Consider the following 24,371-nt stretch of genomic DNA (forward strand, 5'->3'; position numbering starts at 1 on the left):
CTAGTTTCGAGTTTGCTTGCCTCTGCCCCAGGTAGCACATCTCCAGAGGCAGCTTTCCTTGGGTTCTCCATGCTGTTAACACCATCCTACAGTGGGAAGACCTCACTCGCCCTAACGCAGTTTTGGGATACTAAGATATCTGGATAAACATGTTATATATTTATATAAATCTACAGGTACACAAATGAAACTACAGAACATAGTGATAATTTAATGGAGTTTAATCCTGTGTTTAAAAAATAAAAAAAAAAAAAACTGAAGACAGTTCCATATATAACCCTTTATTGCACTTTGAACATATACATAACATTTCCCACAATTACTGATTATTTCAACACTGATGCTACATCTCTCCCATATAATGTTGCTTGAAGATGCAACAGTTCAGGCACTGATCCTGCAGTTCAAGTTAGAGCTAAAATATTTATAAAATTACATTTTCTTGCATAACATTCTAATTACTGTAAGTTTAAAAAGAACATTGTTTATGCAATATAAAAATCAGACAGTTGAATTGTTGGTTTGGGTTTTTTTTACATACATTAATATTTTAAAAATTAACTTTCTGTGTGCATACGATTTGACACTTAAAAAGTTTAAGCAATTTAATTTTTCTTTTGCCCAACTAGGAACTCCCTTAAGTAAAAATCAGTAAAGTTTGAGCTGTAAAATGCTTTACCATATAATACAGAATCAAGATAAACTTTAATATTTTGTAGGCTCCAAAGTTGCATTTGCTTCTATTTAAAACAGATTTTTTTAATATACTATTTTCAAAATGTATATGTAAAATGTGAGTGTGAATTAATGACTAATACTCTCAAAACCCTCAGGTCTTCACAGGCTGAACATCTTAATGAAAAATGTCAAAGCTGCAGTATACAAGGATTAAGTTTAAACACAGTTCTCCTTCTGACTGTATTTCACTCTTAAGCCAGTTAGTTAAAAATGCTAACAGCTTTTTCTGGTAAGCATCCTTTGAATAGGCGAAAGTCAGTCAGAAATTTCTTACTCCTTTGCTTTTCAAACATAGAGCTAAAATATTTGAGGGTGTTTTTAATTGTACGTGCATTGTTAAGGAGGCTCTACTAAACCAAATATATTATTGTTTAGTACAAAATTATCACTGTAGAAAATAAATAGCTTATTTGATATGCTTATTCCAAATGGATGCTTAGGGTTTGATGCAGAAACTGTGCGGTGAAGTTCTGTGGCCAAACACAAAGAGCACTGCAATAGTTCTTTTGTGATGCTGACAAATTTTACAAAAGATGAAATTCTGTAAGAATGTATTTACTACATAACTGATGTATATGCAATTATTCTCTGTGTTACAGAAATACTGAAAGAAAGCAAGTTCCCTAATTTCCAGGTGTGCCTCAGGTTATGTTTATGTAAAATGAAAACTACTTGATATTGCACTTTAGAGACCTGTTGTAATAAATTTAAGATTGGTCTATATAAACAAATGCTGAAAATGCAAAGAGGAGAGGAATACAACTGGAATATACTGGAATGTCTAGATAGAGCTGATCAACAGAAAAAGAAAGAAAACTTGTCCTGAATGCATAGATATCAGTTTTAGAAAATGGGAACCAATTCTATGTTAGAGAAACCCTTTCAAGCAATATTAGATATTACACAATTTTACAAATTCAGTGTGTGGATACAGCATTGTATAGCAGAAGGTTTTAAAGTTAACATTTCCTACAACTGAAAGGTTAGTTCTACCTTTATATAAAACCCTTTCAACTGCTGAATTCAAAAGAAATAAGCAATAAAAGGTGTGAACTCTATTTTTGTAATCTCAGGTATGTTTTTGAAGCTCTGTATTCACATTATCTTTGTATTTCTTTCTCCACTGGAGGTTTTAAAATGTTGTTTATTTAATTCTAAGTTCTGAACAGTTTCCCTTGCCACTACAGATGCCAGAAGTCCAGGAATTGTCCATTAAAATTATTCACACTCTGCTACTTCTGTAAGTTCTGTACTTATCACACAGAAAAATCACATAATATTACAGAAGACATTTATTTTTAACTAGGCAAGAAAAAGGAATACTGCGCTGGGTACAATACTCGTTTTTTAAGTATAATATTTGCAGGAGACTCATTGCTGTATTTTAAAAATACAAACATACAATATGTATCCTTATTAAGCAAACAAATTTGCACCAAACCATTCTCATTATAATGGCAATAGACCATTCTGAAAACCAAGAATACAAATAAGTTATTGGAAGAATGAGACTTAAAAATTGTGCAGAGATGAGAAACATGGATTATTATTGGAGGAAAAAACCAGAAGACAGTGAGAAAATACTTAGTCTATAAACAAGTCAAATTACATTCTCCAAGAGCTCATATATTTATTTTAAAGTAGATTTTAATATGCTTTTGACTAAGAACCAAAAACACTGCTAGTCCTGTGTTAATTTCTAATGACAGGACTTTGATGCGATTAGATTGTTTTAGCCACTTGAAAGTGAGAAATGTCTGATCTAAGGCTTGCAATAATTTCCTTTGACTTTGAAATAAAAATTGAAAAATTAAGTGGCAACAAGTGGCATACATGCTTTTGTTATCCAGTGATGAAAATAGGTCTTTTTATATAAAGATTAGCACTTCTCCCGGGATCAAGAAAGAGAAGCTGCAGCAGTTTAAAAATGATTTCAAAACACCTGCATATTGTTAAAAGAACTGTGTAATTTAAATAACCCCTCTGCTTCTTCGTATTTAACCATTTCTAGTGTAGTCTCAAATTAAGAGTCTTGACTGGCACTTTTGCAGTTCTTGAGCTGCAGTAAACTGCTATGTAATTGGCATTTAGTAATAAAATTCATTAATTAGAGGAATACTTGCAATGAACCCTAAACCAGAACCTGAAATCAGATTAGTATGGATTATTATTTTTCCAGAAGCATCTATCCATTTATAATTTCTATGGATCTACTTTCTTGCCAAGGTATTCAGAAGTAGAGCAATCCTGCTTGTATTTTCAATTAAAACCAAGCTATGATTAATAAAAAGGGTACAATTACTTTTCAGTATTTTGAATAATGTGCATACACATAGATATATATAGATATATACCTATCTATATTACATCTATAGCACAACCTATGTTATAGTACAGGTGGTCAAACTGACAGGGGAAAATAGTAATTTCAAAACAGAGACCTGCATACATTTAAAAAAGTGTACTTAAACACCCTTTCAGTTTCATGGTTTTAGCATTAGTAACATAAAGTGTTGCTGTGTAGGAATTTCACTACTCTTCTTTTATGGCTTAATGGTATTTATACAAATACTGCAGCACTAAAGTATCTTTTATACATTTGCTCAGAACGTACCTACAATTGAAGAGGAAGAGTTTAGAATAAAAGTTAGAAAAGTGTCAGGCCCAGACAAGCTTGATGGTAGACTGCCTTTACTTTAGAAAAGTTTTAGTGCATATTTGTATGAAAGTACTGACTTCAATGGAAGACAAATTTACATATTCTAATGAGCAACAAACTGTTCAATACTTTCATACCAAACAACACGAAGTCTAACTCATATTTCACATTGAAAGACCAATTATTGTTGCATATTCAACACTTCTAGTTTTTACTATTTTGGTCTATGTGTAATTAAAAACTAGTGTATGACAGCAGAATGCAGTAATGTGCAAATGTCAAAGATTTTGTTCAATTTTTGTTTTGAAACACAAGTTCAGTGTAATTTTGTTCTTGTGATATATTATTTTGCCTAGGCTTTCTCCAGACTTTAAATTTTAATGCATTAACCACAATGACCTTTTAAAACTCCAAGTATTTTAACTTTCCTATGTCTCTCTGAACCATCAGAATGTAAATGAATCAACATAAAAAAACAAGTACTGAAAATATATACATGGAACTGAAGAACTGCATAACAGTTTTACTTGAAACAAAGCTCTACAGAAATTATCTTAAAGATGTACCTGACTTGCCTTTGATAAATAATAAGTTACTGAAGTATGTGATACAATCCACAGACTTACCTGTTACAGAGTTTGGTACTTATACTTGTCTACAGCAAAAGTAGATATTTAAACTACTTCTGCAAGAGACTGTTGACTCAAGTAAACTTCAAAAGGAGAATTATTCAAGAAATAAAGTGTATTTTCATTTGAAAATTGTTTTCCATCTAACAATATTACTACTTTCAGCATATCTTTGGAAGAAAAGTGTGAAAAGGCTGAGAGCACATTGTCCAAAAATACAGTAGCAAATTGAAAGTAGATGTTCCTGCAGGAAACTGAAGTTTCCAACATCCAGTTTAGTAGCAAAAATACTTATTCACTTTCAACTCTTAGTGTGTTTCTGATGGTGAGCTCCATTTTATTTTTAAACTGCTGGTATGTTTTTGTTATAGGGAGCTCTAAGCTATTAAGGAGTCTGTTTCCAATGGGGTATCTTATACGCAAAAATTTAATAGTAGGTTCAGGATCAAAACCAATGGATGGTATAGACGGGGAGCCTGTTACGAACAGCAGGATATCCTCAAATGTCACTACAGACTCACCACCTGAAAAAAAAAGGATTAGGTTTTATCACTGATGGTCTATTACACATAAACCATTATCCTGCACGTTAAGTTTTAGAGCAAAAAAAAGCCCACAAAAAATCAGATCAATATGCTGAATAAATATGCAGTTCTATGGCTCAATAAGAAAATGTTTAACAAGCAAAACTCACTTGGGTTAGTTCTGAAAAATCTTAAGTGAATAGAAAAAAACTCATCTGTAAGAAAAAGATAGAAAACAGTGGGCTTTAAGACTTTAGACAAACTATTTAATAAAGGATTTTTCTGTATCACTGAAGTTGTGTTTTGTTTTCTTTTTAAATTCACATGAGTTCTAGTTCCTATCTTTCATGTATTTACCCCTCTGAAGTTTGATTATAACTGGATAACAGTTTTAGAAATTCCAATTAATAAGAAAGAGAGTGAAGAACAACAATTAGGAACTGACAGTGACTGCAAACCCTTGAATTTATTTATCCCAATGAACTTCATAAATCAAACCTAGTATACATACCAGCAACTAAATACCCTGAACAGAGAAGGGAAGAAAAAAAAATTACTTACTTTCCACATCTTGCAAATAGCCCATCCAAAAATCAGCACCTTTAACTTCCTTTACATGTGATGACGGATGGATTGTAAAGAGATCACAAATAGTTTCTGCTGAAAGTCTTTCAGGTTTGTGGCACAATACGCTAGAGAACGCATCTGGGTGCATTTGCATTTTCTCCAGAACACCAAGAGTTTTCAAACCTTGCCTAAAACTAGAAGGGAGGGGAAAAAAAAAAAGAAAAAAAGAAAAAAGAGTGACCATGCATCAGAACTCTCCGTTTTATAAAGCTGGAAGATTGGATACAAATAAATCTTCCCCATCTGCAGTCTCCAAGTCTTGTCGATAAGGTGTAGCGAATAGTCCCATTTTAACAATCTAGATGTTTCTATGGAGCTTTTTGGGCAGATGAAAGAAATACCAGTGATATGCAGAAATTAATTTTATTTCCTAGTACTCAACTGTATGTGCAAGGTTTACTTTAAACTTTTACATAAAACACAACAAATCTCTTTCTTACATTTTTTCAGAAAACAGTTAAAAATGCTTGTCTCTAGGTAAAATGAGATGTCTTAAAAGGTAGCCTTTGCTTGGCTTCTGCAGTCTGCATGTGCTTACATGCTGTTATTTCTCCCTGTGGCAAATGCAAATAACAGTATCCTGGGCTGTACCAGGAATTGTGCTGCCAGCAGATCAAAGGAAATGATCCTTTAACTCTGTCCAGCACTGGTATGGCTGCACTTGAAATGCTGTGTCCAGTGCTGGTCTCCCCAGTGCAAGAGAGAAATGGACACACTGGAGGAGAGCCCAGCAGAAAGTGACTCGGATGATTAAGGGACTGGAGCACAACCCAGTAAGGAAAGGCAGAGAGAGCTGGGATGCTTCAGCCTGGAGAAAGTAAAGTTCAGGTAGAATCCCACTGCCTACAACTATCTGAAGGGAGTGTGCAGGAGTGTGAAGGAAGTCAGAGACAAGGGGTTCTAAGTGGTGGTGCCCAGTGACAGGACCAGTGGCACTGAGCACAAACTGAAACACAGAAGGTTCCATCCAAACATCAGGACCCACTTTTTTACTGTCCAGGTGACTGAGTGCTGGCACAGGTTACCCAAAGAGGCTGTAAAGCCTCCGTCCACAGAGGTATTAAAAAGCTGTCTGGACATGGTCCTGGGCAACTGATTCTAGATGGCCTGGCTTAAGCAGGGGTGGTGGACAAGAGAAGTTCCAGAAGTCCTTTCCAACCTACACACCAATCTGACTCTGTAATTTAATTAAATGCATTTAAACACACCCACCTCTCCAAAACCAAAATCAAACCAAAGCAAAGAACCCAAACGGCTCTGTAGGTTGAAAAAAATTTCACTTGTTACTGTGCATTGGACAAGAACATTTCAAGCAACTGGCTTTCCAGTTTAGCTGTCATAATCACAATCAAAATTTTACTTTAAGGAGTTTACTCATAATTTCTTATATATTGATAGGCTGAATCAATAAAATTCAGAATAAACATGTTGGAAAGTGTACAGTTGGGTGTAGAACATTTAACAGCTAAAATGACCAACTCTTTAGTTACTCTCAGTCCTTGATAGTGACAAGCAAATTCTGTTCTACTCACTTATGCACTTCTAAGCCCATCTCCAAAAATGCACAAAACCACATTACTCCATAAACAAACAGGCTAATTATTATCTTTTACTTTCTAACTGACAAGTTTTAAAATATGATATATATTGTTCAAATATGCCAGAGGGCCATGACTGAAAGACTAATTGCTCTGAACTTTATTTAAAAAAAAAATCCTCACATTCAAAATTAGTTTTCATAGCTCTTGGAGATTCAGTTTTTTCAAATTTGTCAAAGATAACACTATAAATGTTTTGAGTATAAATTCAGCTATACTTGTTAGAATAATTAGCATCTAATGCATTTTTACTGAGCAGATGAAGAATTGGAAGTAAGGTCAGAGATCAGTCAAATAGTCAACAGCTGCAGCTTTTCCAGCTAATGAGGTCATCGCTACCTCGCGGAAACATCAATGCAATGTTAATGTTCTAAGCAGGTCACCTTGTTGACCTTATTGCTCTCCTAATAGAAAACACAAACTCCTTGATTAGAACTTTGGAAAACTCATTAAAATTTGAAACATATGTTTAACGTTTTTAAAATTTAAAGATTCTGGATTCAAGCAATGCTGAATTAAAAATTAATACAAGCTTAAGAAATTTTGTAGTCTTCGTGATGCTTTAAAAACTTAAAAGTGAAAAAAAAGTTTAAAAACTGTGAATCTGCCCTCTTTACAAGGTTGAAAAATGAATGTGACCAAAAAGTGGAACAGAGCAAATACGCAGAGAAATAATTTCAGTCCTTCAGTTTAACTAAGCAGTTAACAGTTGCTAATTAATCCACTGAAAATTACAGTACATTCCATTGGTTTAAATGGAGAATAAGTAAGAACACGTGGAAGTTAGTTTTAGCAACGTATTATTTAGTATTTCAGTGAGGAAAAAACCCAAGTAGTATGAAAACTCAAACAAAACAAACCTTTCTAAGGGTGAAATAATTCTCTTGATTACATGATGGATCAATATGTCATTCACCAGCATATTCTTATCACACAAAGCTGTTATAGGTCTTAAACATCCAGCAGCAGCAAGGAATTCATAGCAGTCATGTATTGTAGACTGCAGGCTGGACAGACTATTTGCATATTTTATCTGTATAAAAAGACAAAAGTTAGAAATTTGTTTACTACATGCATGTATATATGTGAAAAAAAAGCTTTTTAATTTCAATTAAAGTTCTATTCAGTAAGTCTTTATCTCCAAATATACTCTCAAATAAGAAACATAACAAAACTTATTGCTTATTACCATTTTTATTTTTTGTGCTACATCAACATCAGCAACATCTTCCAAAGCTGGCTTCACATTCTCTGGACCATAGACAAGGCAATCGAACAGCGTTTTGGAAAAGAAACCAGGGGATGGACCACCGTGAACCAGAGAAACTGCAATCATTTTACCAGCTTCAAAATAAAGGTTTTCTTTTACAGCTGCAAATAAAAAATATATTTGCTATTTATGCATAGAAATGATTTGTGATCCTCACTTTTTAAAAGAAAGTGTCATAATGCAATTTCTTATTATTTTAGGAGAGGCAACAAATGAAGTTTGCCATCTCCTGATGGCTGAAAGAATAAGATCACATTTTTACATAGGTATACCATATTTTTTTACTTCAACTCTTCAGCCACTATTTTAACTTTGGGAGATGTTAACTTCCTCTTCCACTTTGTACCACATGCACATTTAATTCTGAAACATAAGAACTCAAAGAAGGTAACCTGGGGTCTTTTGGGAGCATGCTATAAGAGATAATGTCCTAGAAATTTGAGGAAAGGAAAATAAGTAGCAGAGAAAGTGAGTCAGGAAGTAAGGAATTCACTTGACGAGAATAAATACATGAATTAAAAAGTTCCAAGTCTCATTATTTGCTGTATTTCTTCCTTCATTGTCATAAACATTACCAACTACACCAATTTTTTTTGCTATTATAAATCCACACCTCAGCCCCCTTCAGAATGGAATAAAAAAAGCATAAAAAAGCCCAAACAATTTCTATTCATCGAGATGATACTCAAGAACTGACACTAATACTGGCTGAAGACTAAAACATGTTTAAAGGTACACAGTTCTCAATGTATTTTTGAACAAAGCATTTAATTACCTTGAAAATCAAGAGACAAATTCTTCGCAGAAGAGCCCTCAAACAATGATGAATTCTGAAGGTGAAGCATTAATAATTGGAAGAAATGGTGTTTTGATGCAGCAGAAGTATCTGTCTTTGGTCTGTTATTGCAGTTAGTGAAATTTATTTCAATGGTGTTTGTAGGACTGAAGTTGCGCTGTCTAAATCCTTTTAAAGCACTATTCCAGATATCATCTGCATTGATGTTAAGCCTTGTTGTTTTTGTATTAACTTGTACCTTTAACTCCTTCAGTATGTTACAAACTTCCTTTCTTTGCTCTCTTAAATGCCTATGAGAAATTACACGCATTTTCAGATGAAATATCTGATTCATAATTAGCAACAGTTATACAGGAAACATTCTTACAATCTACTAAGAACAACACACCTTTAAACACCGTGGCACATTCAGGTATTGCCTAAATTATATCAGTAAAATATTCAGTGTAGATTTTTCAAATTTTAACTCTGTAGTGGTAAATTGTAAAGTACCTCTAAGGACTAGAAAAAAGGAGGTAGAAATAATTACCCTGGCATAAAAAAAGTAGTGATTTCCATCATTCAGTGACACAAACACCACGCCAAACAATTCTCACACTGTCAGTCTGCATTTGAGCAATGTAAAACAACTGAGAAATTGAAGTTTACCAATTTAAGAGATGTTTTGCAACTAAATTAGAATAATCTTTGTTGCTATAATCAAAAAGACATTTGAATGGGAAGAAATGTTGCAGTTCTCATGTAAAAAAATAAGACCTCTTCTTTGTTTTTTAATTTCCAACCAAATCTGTTTCACATACCCTACTACTAGAAGTAACTAATTGCTCCATCAGAATTTTTAGCATATAAGGTAGAATTCATCAATTAACTACTCATAGCCAGATAAAGAATTTTACATCCTTAAAATCAGTATTTTATATTAAAACATGTTGTTTTAGCACTGGTTTTAGTACAATCATGAACTATTCCTATGGTAAAAGTGCAAAACCCTTCAACATTCAAAACACGTCTAATTAGAAGAAAGCAACTAGGATTCTTTTTGTTCCATATTTTCTAAAGAATAACTAGTTGTGCTTTGGTAAAGACAAATATACATTTCTGAGTTTTTATCCCCTCACTAACGAACCTAAAACTTCTCAATAGGTATCATTCTTTTCTCCTCACACCCCTCTAGCATTTACAAACAGCAGAAACCTTTATCGAGCTATGACTCCAGGTTTTCAGTGTACTCATTCCATTTTTCCAGTGACTACATGCATACATATATATCTATATGTATCTCAAACAGCTGATACAATCTGGGCCAGAAGATTCCTAAAACACCTGGATTACAATTTTATGGAACAGGTCCTAAGGGAGCCAACTCAGAGTGGACCTTGTGAGCGAAGTGGAGATTGGTGGCTGTCTTAGCCACAGCAACCATGAGACGACTGAGTTTAAAATCTGTTGACAGGAGGAGAAGTGTCAGCAAAACCTCTACTCTGGACATGAGAGCAGACTTCAGGCTGCCCAGGGAATTAGTAAGTCAAGTCCCCTGGGAAAATGTTTTTTTTGCAGGTGCTGGGGTCTGTGAGAGATATGTATGTATATACACACACAAGTACATATAGCTACAATACACTCATCCTTCCACCCCCTTAGATATTCTGTAGGAATTATGATATAGAGCCATATGATAGGTTACTCTTCAACATAAGAAAAATTAAAAGAAAATACTTTTGCCTCAGGGACCAGTTTCTGTTTAACATCAGTGGAGATAAGGACATCGTCACTCTGTTGGATGATGGAAGTTCTAGGTGTGAGCAAGGTGACAAGTTGTTCTGGTACATTCTCTTTGGTGATCTATAAGTCAAAACAGTAATTCAAGAAGAGATACAATTGAAGAATGCATAACCACTTCTTATTTGAAGACAGCAGCATAGTTTCCCCCTACCATGAAGTCCACCAGTGCCTGAACTACAATTTTAAAAATAACAATTTAGTATTTTATTATATGGTGGTTTAAGGATCTGCTTTTAGTTGGATCCCATAGATGACATGGAAGTTCTGACTGATACATTAAGTAAAAACTAAAATTATTAATTTCTACAGACTTGACAAGTTTTTATTTCAGGAGACAGGAAAATATTCTTATAAAACATCTATAAGTTAGATTTCTAGAAGATTATTAAAATGGAAAACCCCCAATAAACAAACTTAAGGTTTTGCATTTGTATATTCTAGGTTACCTTTAAATTGTTATGGTTCCTTTAGAAAGGATCTATTTTTATCAAACAAAAAGTGGTTTTCATGCCACCAAATCCATGTAACTATAGCTAATTAACAGAGTTCATGGCTTACTTAGGAAACTTCAATCACTAAAAACTCCAGTTTTAAACAATTAGCAATTTAGCGTAAGAAGTTTCTCCTACCGAATAAACCATCACCTCCTCATGTTTAAATATTATATAATAACCAGTTTCTGATCAAAACCAAAACATTACACACTGGAGTAGAAAACTGCGTTGAGATCCAGATGACTGCCGAGGGGTCTTTGGAGATGGCTCTTCCATCAAACAAGTTGTCCCATCTGTCTTTTCAGAGGTAGCCAAAGAACGCTTTTTCTTTCTGCTGTACTTCCCTGTATGATTAAATTATATTAACTAGTATATTTGCTAGCTGTAAAGTACATTTATGTAACTTAAAGTTATCATTTAAGAAGTCACTATCACATCCACAACTTTACCTGATTTTGCAAAGATACTTCTGCATTCTATGCACTCCCAGTTTTGCTCCCATGACTTCAGAGATGAACAGGCCAAATGAGTCCCACGAGAACCACAACACTGACAACGCTTTATTTCCCATTTACTAAAATTAAAAACTTACGTATTTAGTATTAGACAGAAGTTAAAATGAAGACTATTCAATAGTAAGTGCAATCCAGACACTAATCTAACAAAGCATAATTTTATCAGCATGGTAGAAATTATTATAATCAACAGGAACTTTCTTCATACAAGATGTACTCACAAGAAGAAAAAAAGCAGCTCATGTTTCAGCACCTTGTATTGAATGAGGCTATGAATTAGTGTGCTCCCCTGCCTTGAAGTCAACAGTTTACAGGCAATATTTTCTCCCCATGTTGCTAGTCAGGAAAATACTCTGTATCTTAAGGGTATTCACCAGTCAACTTTTCCAAATGCTATTTTTTTTTTACAGGAGAGCTCTCTCTCGAAGCACTCAAACTACTGATGTGTTGTTGAACAGACATTTTAGCAGGGCCTGTTGTGATAGGACAAAGTTCCCTTCCAACCCAAACCATTTTATGATGCTATGATTATTCTTACGTTCTGAAGAAGACTCTTCATTAATGACAGTGTTTAAATATCTGTTAGGTTTTTGTCTAGACTTCTTTGATTTTGCTTAAACATACACTGGAACAATGTTAACTGATTAGTTCAAATACTGGAAGCCTCAGGTATAACCTTTAAAGGCAAAGTAAATCCTGAGGTGCACACGTACCATGAATGAACCATGTAATGCTTGGTCAAAACTGTATAAAGCAAAGCTAGTGTCTACAGTACTACAGAAACAAGTCTTCAAAGTAGAGGTTCTGACAGCTTTGAGCATACTCACAGTAATGAAAGATAAAAATTTCAGAAGCACACAAACAAAACAAAAATTCATGCAGAAAATGAACTTATTAAAAAAAATTAAGCAAGTGGTAGAGTAGAATAAAGCCTTTCATATGACCTCTTATTACACTATCAGCAGTATTCTATCTGCCATGTGCATGCAGCGGGACAGCTTGCATCTATGATTGATTTTACTAGCTTTTACACAGCTAGTTAATTTTCATGTAAGTCTAGTACTTTAACAATAATTACTTGTAAAGGCTCTAAGTATTTTAGCACTTCTTAAATTTTTGAATTAAACTCAATGAAAGACACACAACATTCATTTATGTACAAGATAATCTATGTGTTATGTTGATGCAAATTCTACTTCAGCTCTGTATCAAATGAGAACAAGGACACAATAACTGATAAGCCATTAAAACTGGTTTTCTTGCCTTTTGTAACCTGATTAGAGAAATTTAGTATTGAAATATGGAGTAAAACACTTTATTCAGACAGTGTGTTGGCTTGACATTAAAACCTGATGCTGAAAAGTATCAAAGCATTTAAATAAATAAATTATAATGACAATAAAAGGCAACAACCAAACCACACCAAAGAACTATTCCATTGTAGGTTATACTTTCCTGCTACAGCATCATACCTATCAGGTTCATTATAGTCTCTTCCTTTCTTGCAGAGACATCTTCTAATATCACAATGTTGATAACATTGCAGTAAGTCTTGATATGCGTTCTCTTCAAGTTCCCAAGACGCATCCCTATAAACAAGGTCGAAGATCAGATATTAGAACTCTATTTCCAATTGTTTAAATGGATTACATCTTTTTCCAAATATAGAGTATGTAATAAAGACATGAATGTATGTCAACCATGCAATGTTCTAGCAACAGTTAAGACAACTGAGAGAGGGAAGAAAAAAGTCTAGTAACTAAAATAATACTATAAAATACACTCAGACTTCTTGTGTACAGTTACTTTGATCTGAATTATTTATTATTTTTCACATGACTCAGTGTGTGTTTGCTCTGTTTCACATTATTCCACTTTCTCTCTCACAAGAAACAGGTATTTGTTTAGGCAACCTACTCAAGTTACCACTGAAAATGGACTCGTGAAAGGTAAACTCAGTATTTTCCAGGCCAGTATGGCAAAGTCCCTCAAATATTTTGACTCTTCCTCTCAAAAATCTTGAGCTTCTGTCTCAAGAGGGAATAATACTTCTAACAAAGAAACATCATCCTGATCACTTTCTGTCATATTTTGAGCCTCATCAAGTGGTGGAAACTTATGAAAAACAACTCAGAATTTTGGAAGTAATTATTATGCTAAACATATCCTTAGCAATACCTTGGCAGAAGATAGAAGCTGTATGGCTGAGTAATCAGTCAATTACAATTCTGTCTGGATAGAAATTCAGATAATTAGAAAACCTGGGCACAGAAAGTACACTTCTGAGCAACCTCTATGTTAAGGCAAAATTATTGTATTTACGAAGTGCTTTTATCTTTTAATTGGATTCCTAGCTGAATCATGGCATTAAAAATGACTTTTCAGAGCTTTCTGAGTTTTACGTTTGAGATAATTTGACCTTTGTCAATTTTTATGCATAACTAAAAGGAAACAGGCTGCTCCTTACCAAAGTGAACAATTCTACCACTGAAGGTAGAACTAAAGTTTCACATAATAATAGATGCAGTTCTATAGAAAAAATTAAAATGTTTTTAACACTCTATCAAATTTTTTGTAGAGGAGTGATTATTACAAAATTACTTACCTTTCTGGAATGTATATGCCCATTCTCAACATCTCTTTTTGAAATTTGTCCTTATTATTGCATACTGTGCACCTAAAGAAAAATATCCCAGCACTCAAAGCTTGATACTGTTTAAAAAAAAAAAACAACAAAAAAAACACAACAAAAAATCCAAATCAATTATGAATTCCTACCATCCTTAAGAGGTCAATAGAGAATGTCTTAATATTGATGAACATTACATTCAAGGATGCAATCCTCACATGGATGTTAACACTGACATCAATCATGATGTCACTTGACATTGATGCAAATGGTGAGCATTTTCTCTTCCTTTAAGGAGAGAGATCGCATGCTAGATCAAGGTTCATAAACAAAAGCACAATCCTTCTCAAGTCAACCTCTCCAGATCCAGAATAAATTTACAGAAAGAACATTGTAAATTTTTCTAGCTTTGGACTTAGGCAAAGATAAGTGATGATGGACAAATTTTTAGCATTCAGATTCTGCACATAATGATTTGCAAGAAAGTAACTACCTAGTAAACATAAGTGAAAGCATGAAGTGTGTATCACACCTGCAGAAACATGTGGGGGTGAGGAGAGGAAACATTAATAGCATTAAAAACACCAAAATCCTTTTTTGTCTCTGTAACACAATTTTAGCATTGTCCTTCAAATGTCGTATATTTCCATACCAACTAACTCCTTAAACACTAAGCAATTTCACACAATTTTAAGCAGCTATTCCATTGTTTTTAAAAACAGAACAAATATGATCTCTGCAGATGCAAAAAGCAAGGGAGAACCTGTGTTACCTGCAAGCATTCTCGATGAAACCAAGCATTTTTACAGCAGGGACTCTTCAATATAGTGTACGCTGGAAGATGTTCAACCAAATCCAGGCATATTGTGCACTGTGACGCTCCTCTAGATTCTTTATCAATAAAAGTTTGGACTGGTTTATGTTCCCAACAGTAAGATCTAAAAATAATAATTTATGGTTCCCTTATCAGTATAACACAGAGGTAAATTTCCTATTAGCAGCTAGTATGGATGGTGCTACGTTTTGGATCTGTGAACAAAAGTATTGATAGTACAGGGTTGTTTTAATTATTGCTAAGCAGTGCTTGCATGGAGTCCAGACCTTTTATGTTTTTCACACCAGCCCAGGAGTAAGCAGGCTGGGGGTGCACAAGGAACTGGGAGGAGACACAGCCAGAGCATATCACCCCAACTGACCAAAGGTCAAGCTCAGCAATAAAACTGAGGGAAAGAAGAAGCAAGGGGAGACATTAATTGCTACACATGATGAAGCCCTGCATTCCTGGGGATAGCTGAATACCTGTCGGCTGATAGGAAGTGGTGAATAAATTCCTTGTCCTGTTTTCCTTGCCTGCACAGCTTTTGCTTTACTTAAACTGTCTTTATCTTCATTTAAGAGTTTTCTTGCTTTTACCCTTCCAATTCTCTCCCTAATCTGCTGGGGGTAGTGAGCAAGCAGTTGTGCTTCCTCTTCTGCCTATCTGGGTTAAACCACAACACATGTAAACAAATGATGTATCTAACACAGTCAACAGAATGACAGCAAGGAAGAATCATGGTGCCAGCTGATGTTCTGTAAATTCTCTCAAAAATTCTGGTCTAAATAATGCATTTTCTGTCCTCTGAACTTCAGGTTCTTCCTGTGTTTCAATGTTACCATGACATTAAAGAAGAAACTCTGAGTTTGCATACTGATTCAGCAGAGTCTAGGTAGTGTGATAAATTTTATAATTCAGTAAATTTTTAAAGACATAAGACATCCAAGAAGTGCAGCTTTAAAAGAAACCTTTCTGAAACTGCATAATCTTCACATGTGTATGTAATGTGAGTAATTTTTTAAGTGCCTGCCGGAGTTCAATCCATCCACCCCGCTAACTCAGCTCACAGTAGGCAGGATAATGCACTCGAGTATTTTGACTACAGTCAAGATGCTAGACAGATAATAGCAAAGAAAAATAAAACATTTTTTAGACATTTGATGTTAAATTCATTTCTCCTGAAGTCCATCTCCAATAAGCTTCAAAACACAACAGAATGGCACACTGTGCTTTGACTGCTGGGAGATATAGGTACCCAAACCTCTGACATTTCAACAAAGGCACAGGAGAGATAGGCAAACAAAAAAACCCAAAATCAGTCATTATGCAGTTTATTTCAGAGTTTAGAATTTAATGCTCAATTTTATAAACAATTTAACTACTCATAGGAGCAGTAAATGATGTATTTAAAAGTGTTGAGAACTTAGTTTATAGGTATTAGGTATGCAATATAACTGTTGGCCTCCCTGTCTTCCACAAATACCATATTTTTTCTTAGATAACCCTATGTCATTTACAATTAACAGCCTATCCAATTGCAAGTCAAGAACAAACCAAGCCATTCCCTGTATAAATATAATGAATTGAAAATGGAAAACAAGAAAACCCCAAAACTCACCTGAAGTCTTCCATGAACTGGAAAATACATTCCCTTTTTATCCCACAAGGAAAATGGTAACTTCGTTTGCATTTGGGAGCTACACATCCAATAGAAGCACCCTTTTTCTTACAGATATTACATTTCTAAAAATAATTTTAGAAATAAAAGAATATTAACATTTGAAGTCCAAGTAAAATTACAGGAATTAATCCAATAAAAAAAATTATAAATAGTGTGTAAGAAAGAATATTGGCTAATAGATTGTAACTATGACAAGACTCATGTGGCTTAGCTCTGTTTCAAAGAGTAAATATAGTTATTTCACAGACTTTATGTATTGGTTTAGATGCATATTGTCTTGTGACATGTGAGTTAAAATACAAGTTATTTTACTCATACCTATAGTTTAGTTGCATCTATAAAATTATACACTGCAAGCTTGAGCCTTAGCACAATGTCTGGAGGTATTATGAAAGTGTAATTCACTAATATTCATTTATCTGCAACATACCCAGGGAATAAAAATATTTGCAAACTTTAGAGGCCCAGAGAAGCTGACTGTGGTTGCAGGATGGATTGTGGTAGCGCATTCCCACCCGCCCAGGTCACACTATAATCTGAGAAATGCTCTTTAGGCCTTGGCAAACTGCACCTCGACTAAGCCTTTAACCAAAACCCACTGCTGTGTGCTTATATAGGTACATCAGGGACTAACACACAAATTTCCATGCCAAGTATGTAATTTACTAACAAAACTTTCTAGTTGTTTGTGGACCCTTTGACTTCTGTTGTTCCTTTTGCCCAACAAGCATTTATGAATATTAGGTGCTTTCTGCCCCTTAAGGGTGGGTCATCACAACTTCTGCAGGTTTTATTTTCCCTCATGGCTTCCAAAAACCCAACAGACACGCTACTTAAATGTAAAATTCAGATTCTTGAATGGGCTCAGCACACTGTCCATTGGAAAAACAAAAGAAAATAAACTCTGCAGGCAACACTAAATGCACTTAAAAGTTACTTTTCCCCTTTTGATGATACCAAAGACATCATTCTTACCAGTTTTGCAGCTCTATTTACTTCTTTTCTAATATCTGTGATTAAGAATCCATCTACACCTTCATCTTCTTCCCCTCTCTGCCAAATGCCACTTGACATCAACTATGAAAACAAATTAAGTATTTTAAAACATTTACCTACCTAAAGATTTAAAATTACATACACTGTGCTTGTCAAGTAAGAGAGAAGTTTAGTCTAACAAAGCTTGTATGCAAATATTTAAATGACTAAAAAACAGATCCAAAACATTTACATATTTTTGTCTGATATGACAGTAGGGAATAGTAATAACCAGTAACATGAAAATATTTCATAACATCAAAGTATTGTGTAATACTGTAGATCCCAAGACAGTGTATTTTGCCTCCCTTTTTGAAGTATACAGACTATTCAGATAATTGTCAAACAATTACTTTCAGCATATAAATCTTCAGAGGAAGTAAAATTAAATTAGCTGAGTTAATATGAATGACAATTGTGCTGTGGAGATAATGAAGCACAGTAGGAAGTAACTGTACTGAAGTGCCACCTAAGAGGAAAAGTAATTCGCTTTAGAGGAGATTTAAATAAACACAGAATCAAGTAACTAGGCAAATCAAAAGAGCCTTAAGATAATTTAAAGTAAGTTAGATAGATACATTACAATCTTCAAATAACTAAACAGTTTCACAACTTGATGTCTTCTATATTCTTTACAATCTCATAATTTCAACATAGCACCATTTTAAGAACATTTGTATCAATATTTTAGTCAAATAAATGTAAAATTATGTACCAAAACCAATTAAATATATTTTCCAACTGTGATACATTTGGCAAAGAAAAATGAAACTGCACCACTCATGGGCCTCTTTCTAGAAGTCTTTTCTCATACAACATGCACTATATTTAACTAAAATGAAAGGGTTTTGTTTGCTTGCTTTTAAAAGTAGAGACACGATAAAAGATACTGTGATGAGCTTCCTGCAGTTAAAATATCTTATAAATTGTAAGGTTCAGTATTGTAAGCATGCCCTTTCCTAGCTGTTCTGCTCCATCAGGATAGGACTTCTTCCTACTGTTTCATATGGCCTTATGTGAGATAAAATTATCGCAAACAGACCTATATTTCCTTCCAGCTGCTTCAAATTTATTTAAGAAAGTAAAATTCTATCTTTGTTTAACTTCAGAAAATCTCCACTCTCCTTAGTCTTTAAAGGACTCGATATTCAACCTATTAAGCCATCTGCAATCAACACTCTTGAAAAAATTTGTTGAGAAAACATACCACCCCCCAAATTATTGCCAATACTCCTGAGACTTTTTAAACTTGGGAAAAAAAATTCAAACCGTATTTATTAAAAAAAACAAAACAACTTGTTGTGTGGGTTTGCTTTTTTTTAGGTAGTATTATTTTAAAGAACTGTAAAAATTTAGAATTTGAGACATAGTTGAAGTATACCTTTAAGAATATGAATCTTGACAAATGTCAAGGGTGATAACTATTCAACTGCAGTTTATATCCATGGTTTTGTTTAAATTACAAACTTTTAGTAAATTAGTGATATTGTAGCAATATGATCAGTAGGGTACGTATTACTAATCTGAGAAGTAGGACAATTAAGTGTTACAATGTCCTGTGTAACCTCAGAGGATAGCTCACAGCCAACGAAGAACTAAACGAGAAAAAAGAAAACCTTTCTCTACTTTTTTCCACAAGAGGTGAAATTTTCATATTCTAAATTTTGAAACTACATTTTTTTTATGGAAGGAAATATGTAGGTGCAAACATCACTTCACTGCTATATGCTATGATAGATTAGGAGAATTAAATTCATTTAAATGGACCATGAATAGAATTTAGCTTTGAATAAAGGCTTGTTGACATTTACTTACTTCATCTGCATCACCTGACAAGTACAAGCCTTCAAGCAAATGAGTTAAAGCTCACAGTTCAAGCTTTAAAACAACAAAACTGTTAAAAGAACTGGACGGATTATTACTATTAAATACTTGTTGCACTTACATTTGTTTTTCCCAGATAAACCAGAAAACTCCAAGATCAACACCACACACTTACCAAACAGTAATAATGCACAGTAAGATTGTATTCCACAAAGGTTCTTTTTTCTCCATACTTTTCAGGGCAGTCATCTGTCCGTCCACAGAGAACACAGACTAAAACATAGAATCATGTTTATTATCACAGTGAATGTACTGGAATACTACTGATCAGCTATAGAGCAGTAGCTTTCATCTCTTTTAATCACATGCACCTTCAAGTAGATTCCTGGATAAAGGACAGCAGATACCCCTTTTCTTAATGTTGAATTTTATAGTAAATGCAGAAGAGAGTAGTATTTGTTCCTTCTCTAGTTACTAAAAAGAAAATACTTCACCAGCCTGCCGATTCAGGAGAGGCCTATGAGCCAAGCTGAATTCACAAGCAGTCTGTGCTCCCAACTGAAATGTTCTTTCCCAAACACCTAAAGATATCAAATGGCCAACAATGTCTAGGTGCACATGAAGTATATCATCTAATTGTTTTTAGTATTGTACATAAAGTCATCACCATACTGGAATCCATGAATCAACTTAAATATTTCTTTCTCTACTTGTGTGATAAAGGTGAAAAACATGTGAATGGTACATCGACAGTGCCAAGTCATATGCTACCACTGCTTTTAAAACATTGAAGGCTTTGAGACAACACTGGATTTAACTAAAGGATTTCTTAACTTGAGGATTTCTTACTTACTGAAGTTCCTAGCCCACTAATATACCTCCACAGACATTTAACAGCTTCCATTTAATTCCCAGTAGATATGTAAAAGACAGATTAACAATATTCTAATAGCAAGAACAGTCATAATAGTGACAATAATAGGGGTACTGCTTCAGCCCAAGGAAGCCCTGAATGGTACACCTCAAACACTGCTCTGTGTGATTTGGCAGCTGAATTCAAAAGGTTAAAATAGTGAAAAATACTGTTTTAAAATATTCAAATTATAGCAAACAAATCCAACGAAGTTTGTAAGTTGTTTCTTTTTCATTTCCTGAGACAAGTGGTTCCAATGCAATTCCAAAGAATTGTTAGGGTTGGAAGGGACCACTGGACACACCTAGTCCAACTTCCCTGCCAAGGCAGGGTCACCTAGAGCAGGTTACACAGGAATGCACTCAGGTGAGTTTGGAATGTCTTCAGAGGAGGAGACTCCACAACCTCCGTGGGCAGCCCATTCCAATGCTCTGCCACTGTCAGTGTAAAGCTCTTCCTCATGTTGAGATGGAATCCTTTGTGTTTTAGTTTATGGCCATTGCTCTTGTCTTGTTTTGTCTCTGGACACCACTGAAAAGAGTCCGGCACCATCATTTTGACACCTGCCTTTGAGATATTTATATGCATTAATGAGATCCCTTCTCAGTCTTCTTTTCTCCAGGCTAAAGAGGCCCAGCTCCCACAGTCTCCACTCATAACAGAGATGCTCCAGACCCCTAACCATCTTTGTGGTCCTCTGCTGAACCCTCTCCAGTAGGGTTCAGCGGAGGTAGGACAAGGACAAGTAGGTCCTTGTCTTTCTCTTACTGAGTAGGCCAGAACTGGACACAGTAACTTAATTACTGAAACCCACCTGTTCTTTGAGCCCAAATAAAACCAGTTACAATTGGTATTATATATGCAGATTAAATATTTCTGAAACTATTTAATAAAAACTTTACTTACATGTACTTTGACTGTCAAAATTATTTGGTTTACTCATCCTGAGTTCTTCTGGCTGTCTGTCATTAAAAAGAAACAAGATGTTAAATACATCCAGTGCCTTAATGACCATTGTATACCTCTTGTACATTTTATTTAAAATTGTAAAGAAGAGTATAATCTCAGTAAACTAAAAGCAGGAACTATAATAAAATAATATTAGAATTCAACTGTTATTTTGAAAGATAAGGGTTCAGAAAGCAGGATGCAAATGGCCTCAGAACATTTTTTCTGGACAACGAACCATACAGCAACTTTTAACTATTTTCCCAAACTAACACACAATGTATTTTATTTTCAAAAGAGAAAATAAAGTCCAATGTAACAGCTAATTATGTACAAATGTAATTGTACAGAAGAGTTCTTATTTATTTTAAGCATCAAAAATAATGGTCCAAGACAACCTAGGTAGTAACTGTGACTTCTGCTTAAGTAAAGATTGTACTAACATGAAGAATTTGGAATCCAAAAATAACTGTGTAGGGTAATGATGTAACTATGAAGATAGTCTCTAGTGTTTGGAGAAGATGAAGGATCCTGGCCTAGTCAAAGAAATCCTGATCCACAAAAAAGAAAAAATCCAAAATTGGGACATGCATACAGGGGAATTTACATCACTTAGAAGTACGCATTTAACATTTTGAAGTGGTGAATAATTTATTCAAAAACACCGACCCTACTCACAGTTCTTTCAAGCATCATATGAGCTGCCTTTTACTATGTGCCATGCCATGCATCCAAGACTGCTTTGGGAAAAAAAAAAACCAACAAGCAAAATCCCTTGTTTCTTCACTGCAGCACTAAGATGATAATTCTTCCTCAAAAACCTTCTAGGAACATATGTGTAGATCTTTGACTTGCCTTCCCTTAGGAAGCTGAAGAAAGCATTACCTAAGTTTTGCAAGCCAGGAATCATGGGTGATTGCCTGCAGATCCACGCTTGACCTCACAGAGGTGGACAACTCCCTCCTCACATGCTGAAGTGGGCAGGGAAGAAGCAGGTAACAAATCCAAGGTCCAAACCAGAAGCTTGACAGACTCCGACCTATAAGTGGCCTGGTACTTAGTTTTGATGATTGCCAGATATCAGCTTCAGGAAGAAACCTCAGGCTAATCCAAACTACTGCAAATAAAGTACTGCAGCCATTTACAAGAGTTTTAGGATAGTTCTGTTGAGAAAGATAAATAAAAGGGAGGCAGAAGTCTCAGGCATAAGGAAACTGCTCTATGCCACTTCACTTTTAGAGGACTGGAGTAGTTGTACACAAAAGACCTTTGCCAAAAAACGGTCTGAAATGAGAACAAACCAAAAAGCATCACAACGAACTTAGTAGAAGAGGTTCTTAAAAGCACCCACTCCACCGACAGTAAGAGGAAATAATCGATTACAGTTTTCACAGAAACACACTTTCCTCTAAATTACAAAGGAAAAAATATATTTAATCCGGCACAAGGGGAGCAAAAGACAAGCACAAAACTCATACACGTTCCCCAGAATGGTCACTGTCAGTCATCAAAGTCCTAGGGTAATACAACAAAAACCCCTATCTGTACATGACAACACAAGACCAGATTTTGTAGTAAAAAGCCTTTTCAGGTGGAAAAAGCACACATGTGGCTGGAAACAAGAAACCACCTTCCTAACTTTCCTTGGCTTCAGCAAAACAGAAAAAAAAATCGCTATACCACTCCCACCAGCAATTCCTTCTACTTTTCTCGAATTCTTTAGGGAAGTGAACCCGAAGTTCGAAGTTAAAAGTTACGCGAGAAAAACCACTGAAGCCCCATGCACTGAAGGCACTATGGGGTTTTTCACAGAAACAATGCAATTTCGCACGAGTCTGTTTGCGAGACAAGAACGAACACATTAGGGCCCATACGTTTATATAAAACCAGTGTAAATAAAATGTATCTACTTTGCCTAAACAGGCTAGAAAAGTCCTCGGAGTGTGTATTTAGGTTTTGCTGAATTCTGAAACTTTTAACTGCTCTCGGACCTAAGGTGTTTCGAGACTTTTAACTACCGGATGGGCAAAGGAAAAAAAACAAAAACAACCCCACGAGGCATCGTATCAGGCACACGTGGTACCCCCAGCACACGAACAAAGGAACTCTCCCGGAGCCCATCCCTGCATCCTGTGTGTCCCGAATGTACACACGGCTGGAGCTCCAGCCAGCTCATCCCGCCGATATTCCCCAGCGCCGCGTTCCGGGAGAGACCCGTCCCTCCGCATCCCCCAACAGATGGCGGCGGGACAGCTCCCGCCACGTCCCGAGGATCCCGGCCGGCCGGGATCCGGGTAGCCCGTGCTGCCCGCACCTGGGGGAGCTCAGCCGCCACCCCCACCCGCGGCCGCACGGACGGCTCTCCCGCCGCTCGCCCCCCGCCAGTTTTAAATGCCAGTAGCGCTGCGGGAAGAGGAAGATGCTCACTTTGGTTAGTCATCAACCCACCTCCTGCCTCCAGCCGAGCGGCGGGAGCCAGGCAGCACGGACTCCCCCGAGCGCGGGCCGAGAGGCCGCCGCACGCCCAAGGAAGGGCTTGGCTTGGCTTCCCTTCCCGTCGCCGCCGGCGCCGCCCCCGCCCGCTCCTGCCCCCCGGGGCGCCACTCACCGCGCACCGCCTCGCGCCGCCCGCGCGCCCCAACCGATTCAAACGGCCGATTCAAACCCCAACATCCGCCGCCCGCCGGAAGCGGCCCCGGCGCAGGCCCCGCCCCCGGCTGATCATGGTGCTGATGTTTTGCCACCGGAGTGCTGCTGGTAGTGCGCTGCGTGACAAGGGAGCTCATTCCAGCGGCTTTGGGATGCGGGCCGCTGCTGCTCCCTTGTCCATTACAGCTGGGCTGCTGCATTCCCGAGGTCTATCTTGGGAATGCCAAGCGGGGTGCAGTTCCA

General features: G+C 35.9%; 1 protein-coding gene across 1 annotated transcript; it reads right to left on the reverse strand.

The window, feature by feature from the left end:
• Nucleotides 1-273: 273 nt before the first annotated feature.
• G2E3 (G2/M-phase specific E3 ubiquitin protein ligase) lies at nt 274-24,156 on the reverse strand. The gene is made up of 16 exons (XM_050336778.1): nt 24,088-24,156; nt 21,438-21,493; nt 19,794-19,891; nt 17,735-17,836; nt 16,697-16,821; nt 15,034-15,199; nt 14,238-14,344; nt 13,105-13,221; nt 11,567-11,691; nt 11,329-11,461; nt 10,558-10,683; nt 8,821-9,131; nt 7,965-8,146; nt 7,636-7,808; nt 5,112-5,311; nt 274-4,550 (listed from the first exon to the last, which is right to left on the reverse strand). The coding sequence occupies exons 2-16, from the start codon at nt 21,472-21,474 to the stop codon at nt 4,318-4,320; spliced, it is 2,235 nt and encodes a 744-aa protein (XP_050192735.1). The 5' UTR covers nt 21,475-21,493; nt 24,088-24,156; the 3' UTR covers nt 274-4,317.
• Nucleotides 24,157-24,371: the final 215 nt, after the last annotated feature.

The sequence above is a fragment of the Myiozetetes cayanensis genome, unplaced genomic scaffold (genome assembly GCF_022539395.1).
Source record: "Myiozetetes cayanensis isolate MyiCay16 unplaced genomic scaffold, myiCay2020 scf6-25, whole genome shotgun sequence".
In the NCBI taxonomy this organism is placed as follows: domain Eukaryota; kingdom Metazoa; phylum Chordata; class Aves; order Passeriformes; family Tyrannidae; genus Myiozetetes; species Myiozetetes cayanensis.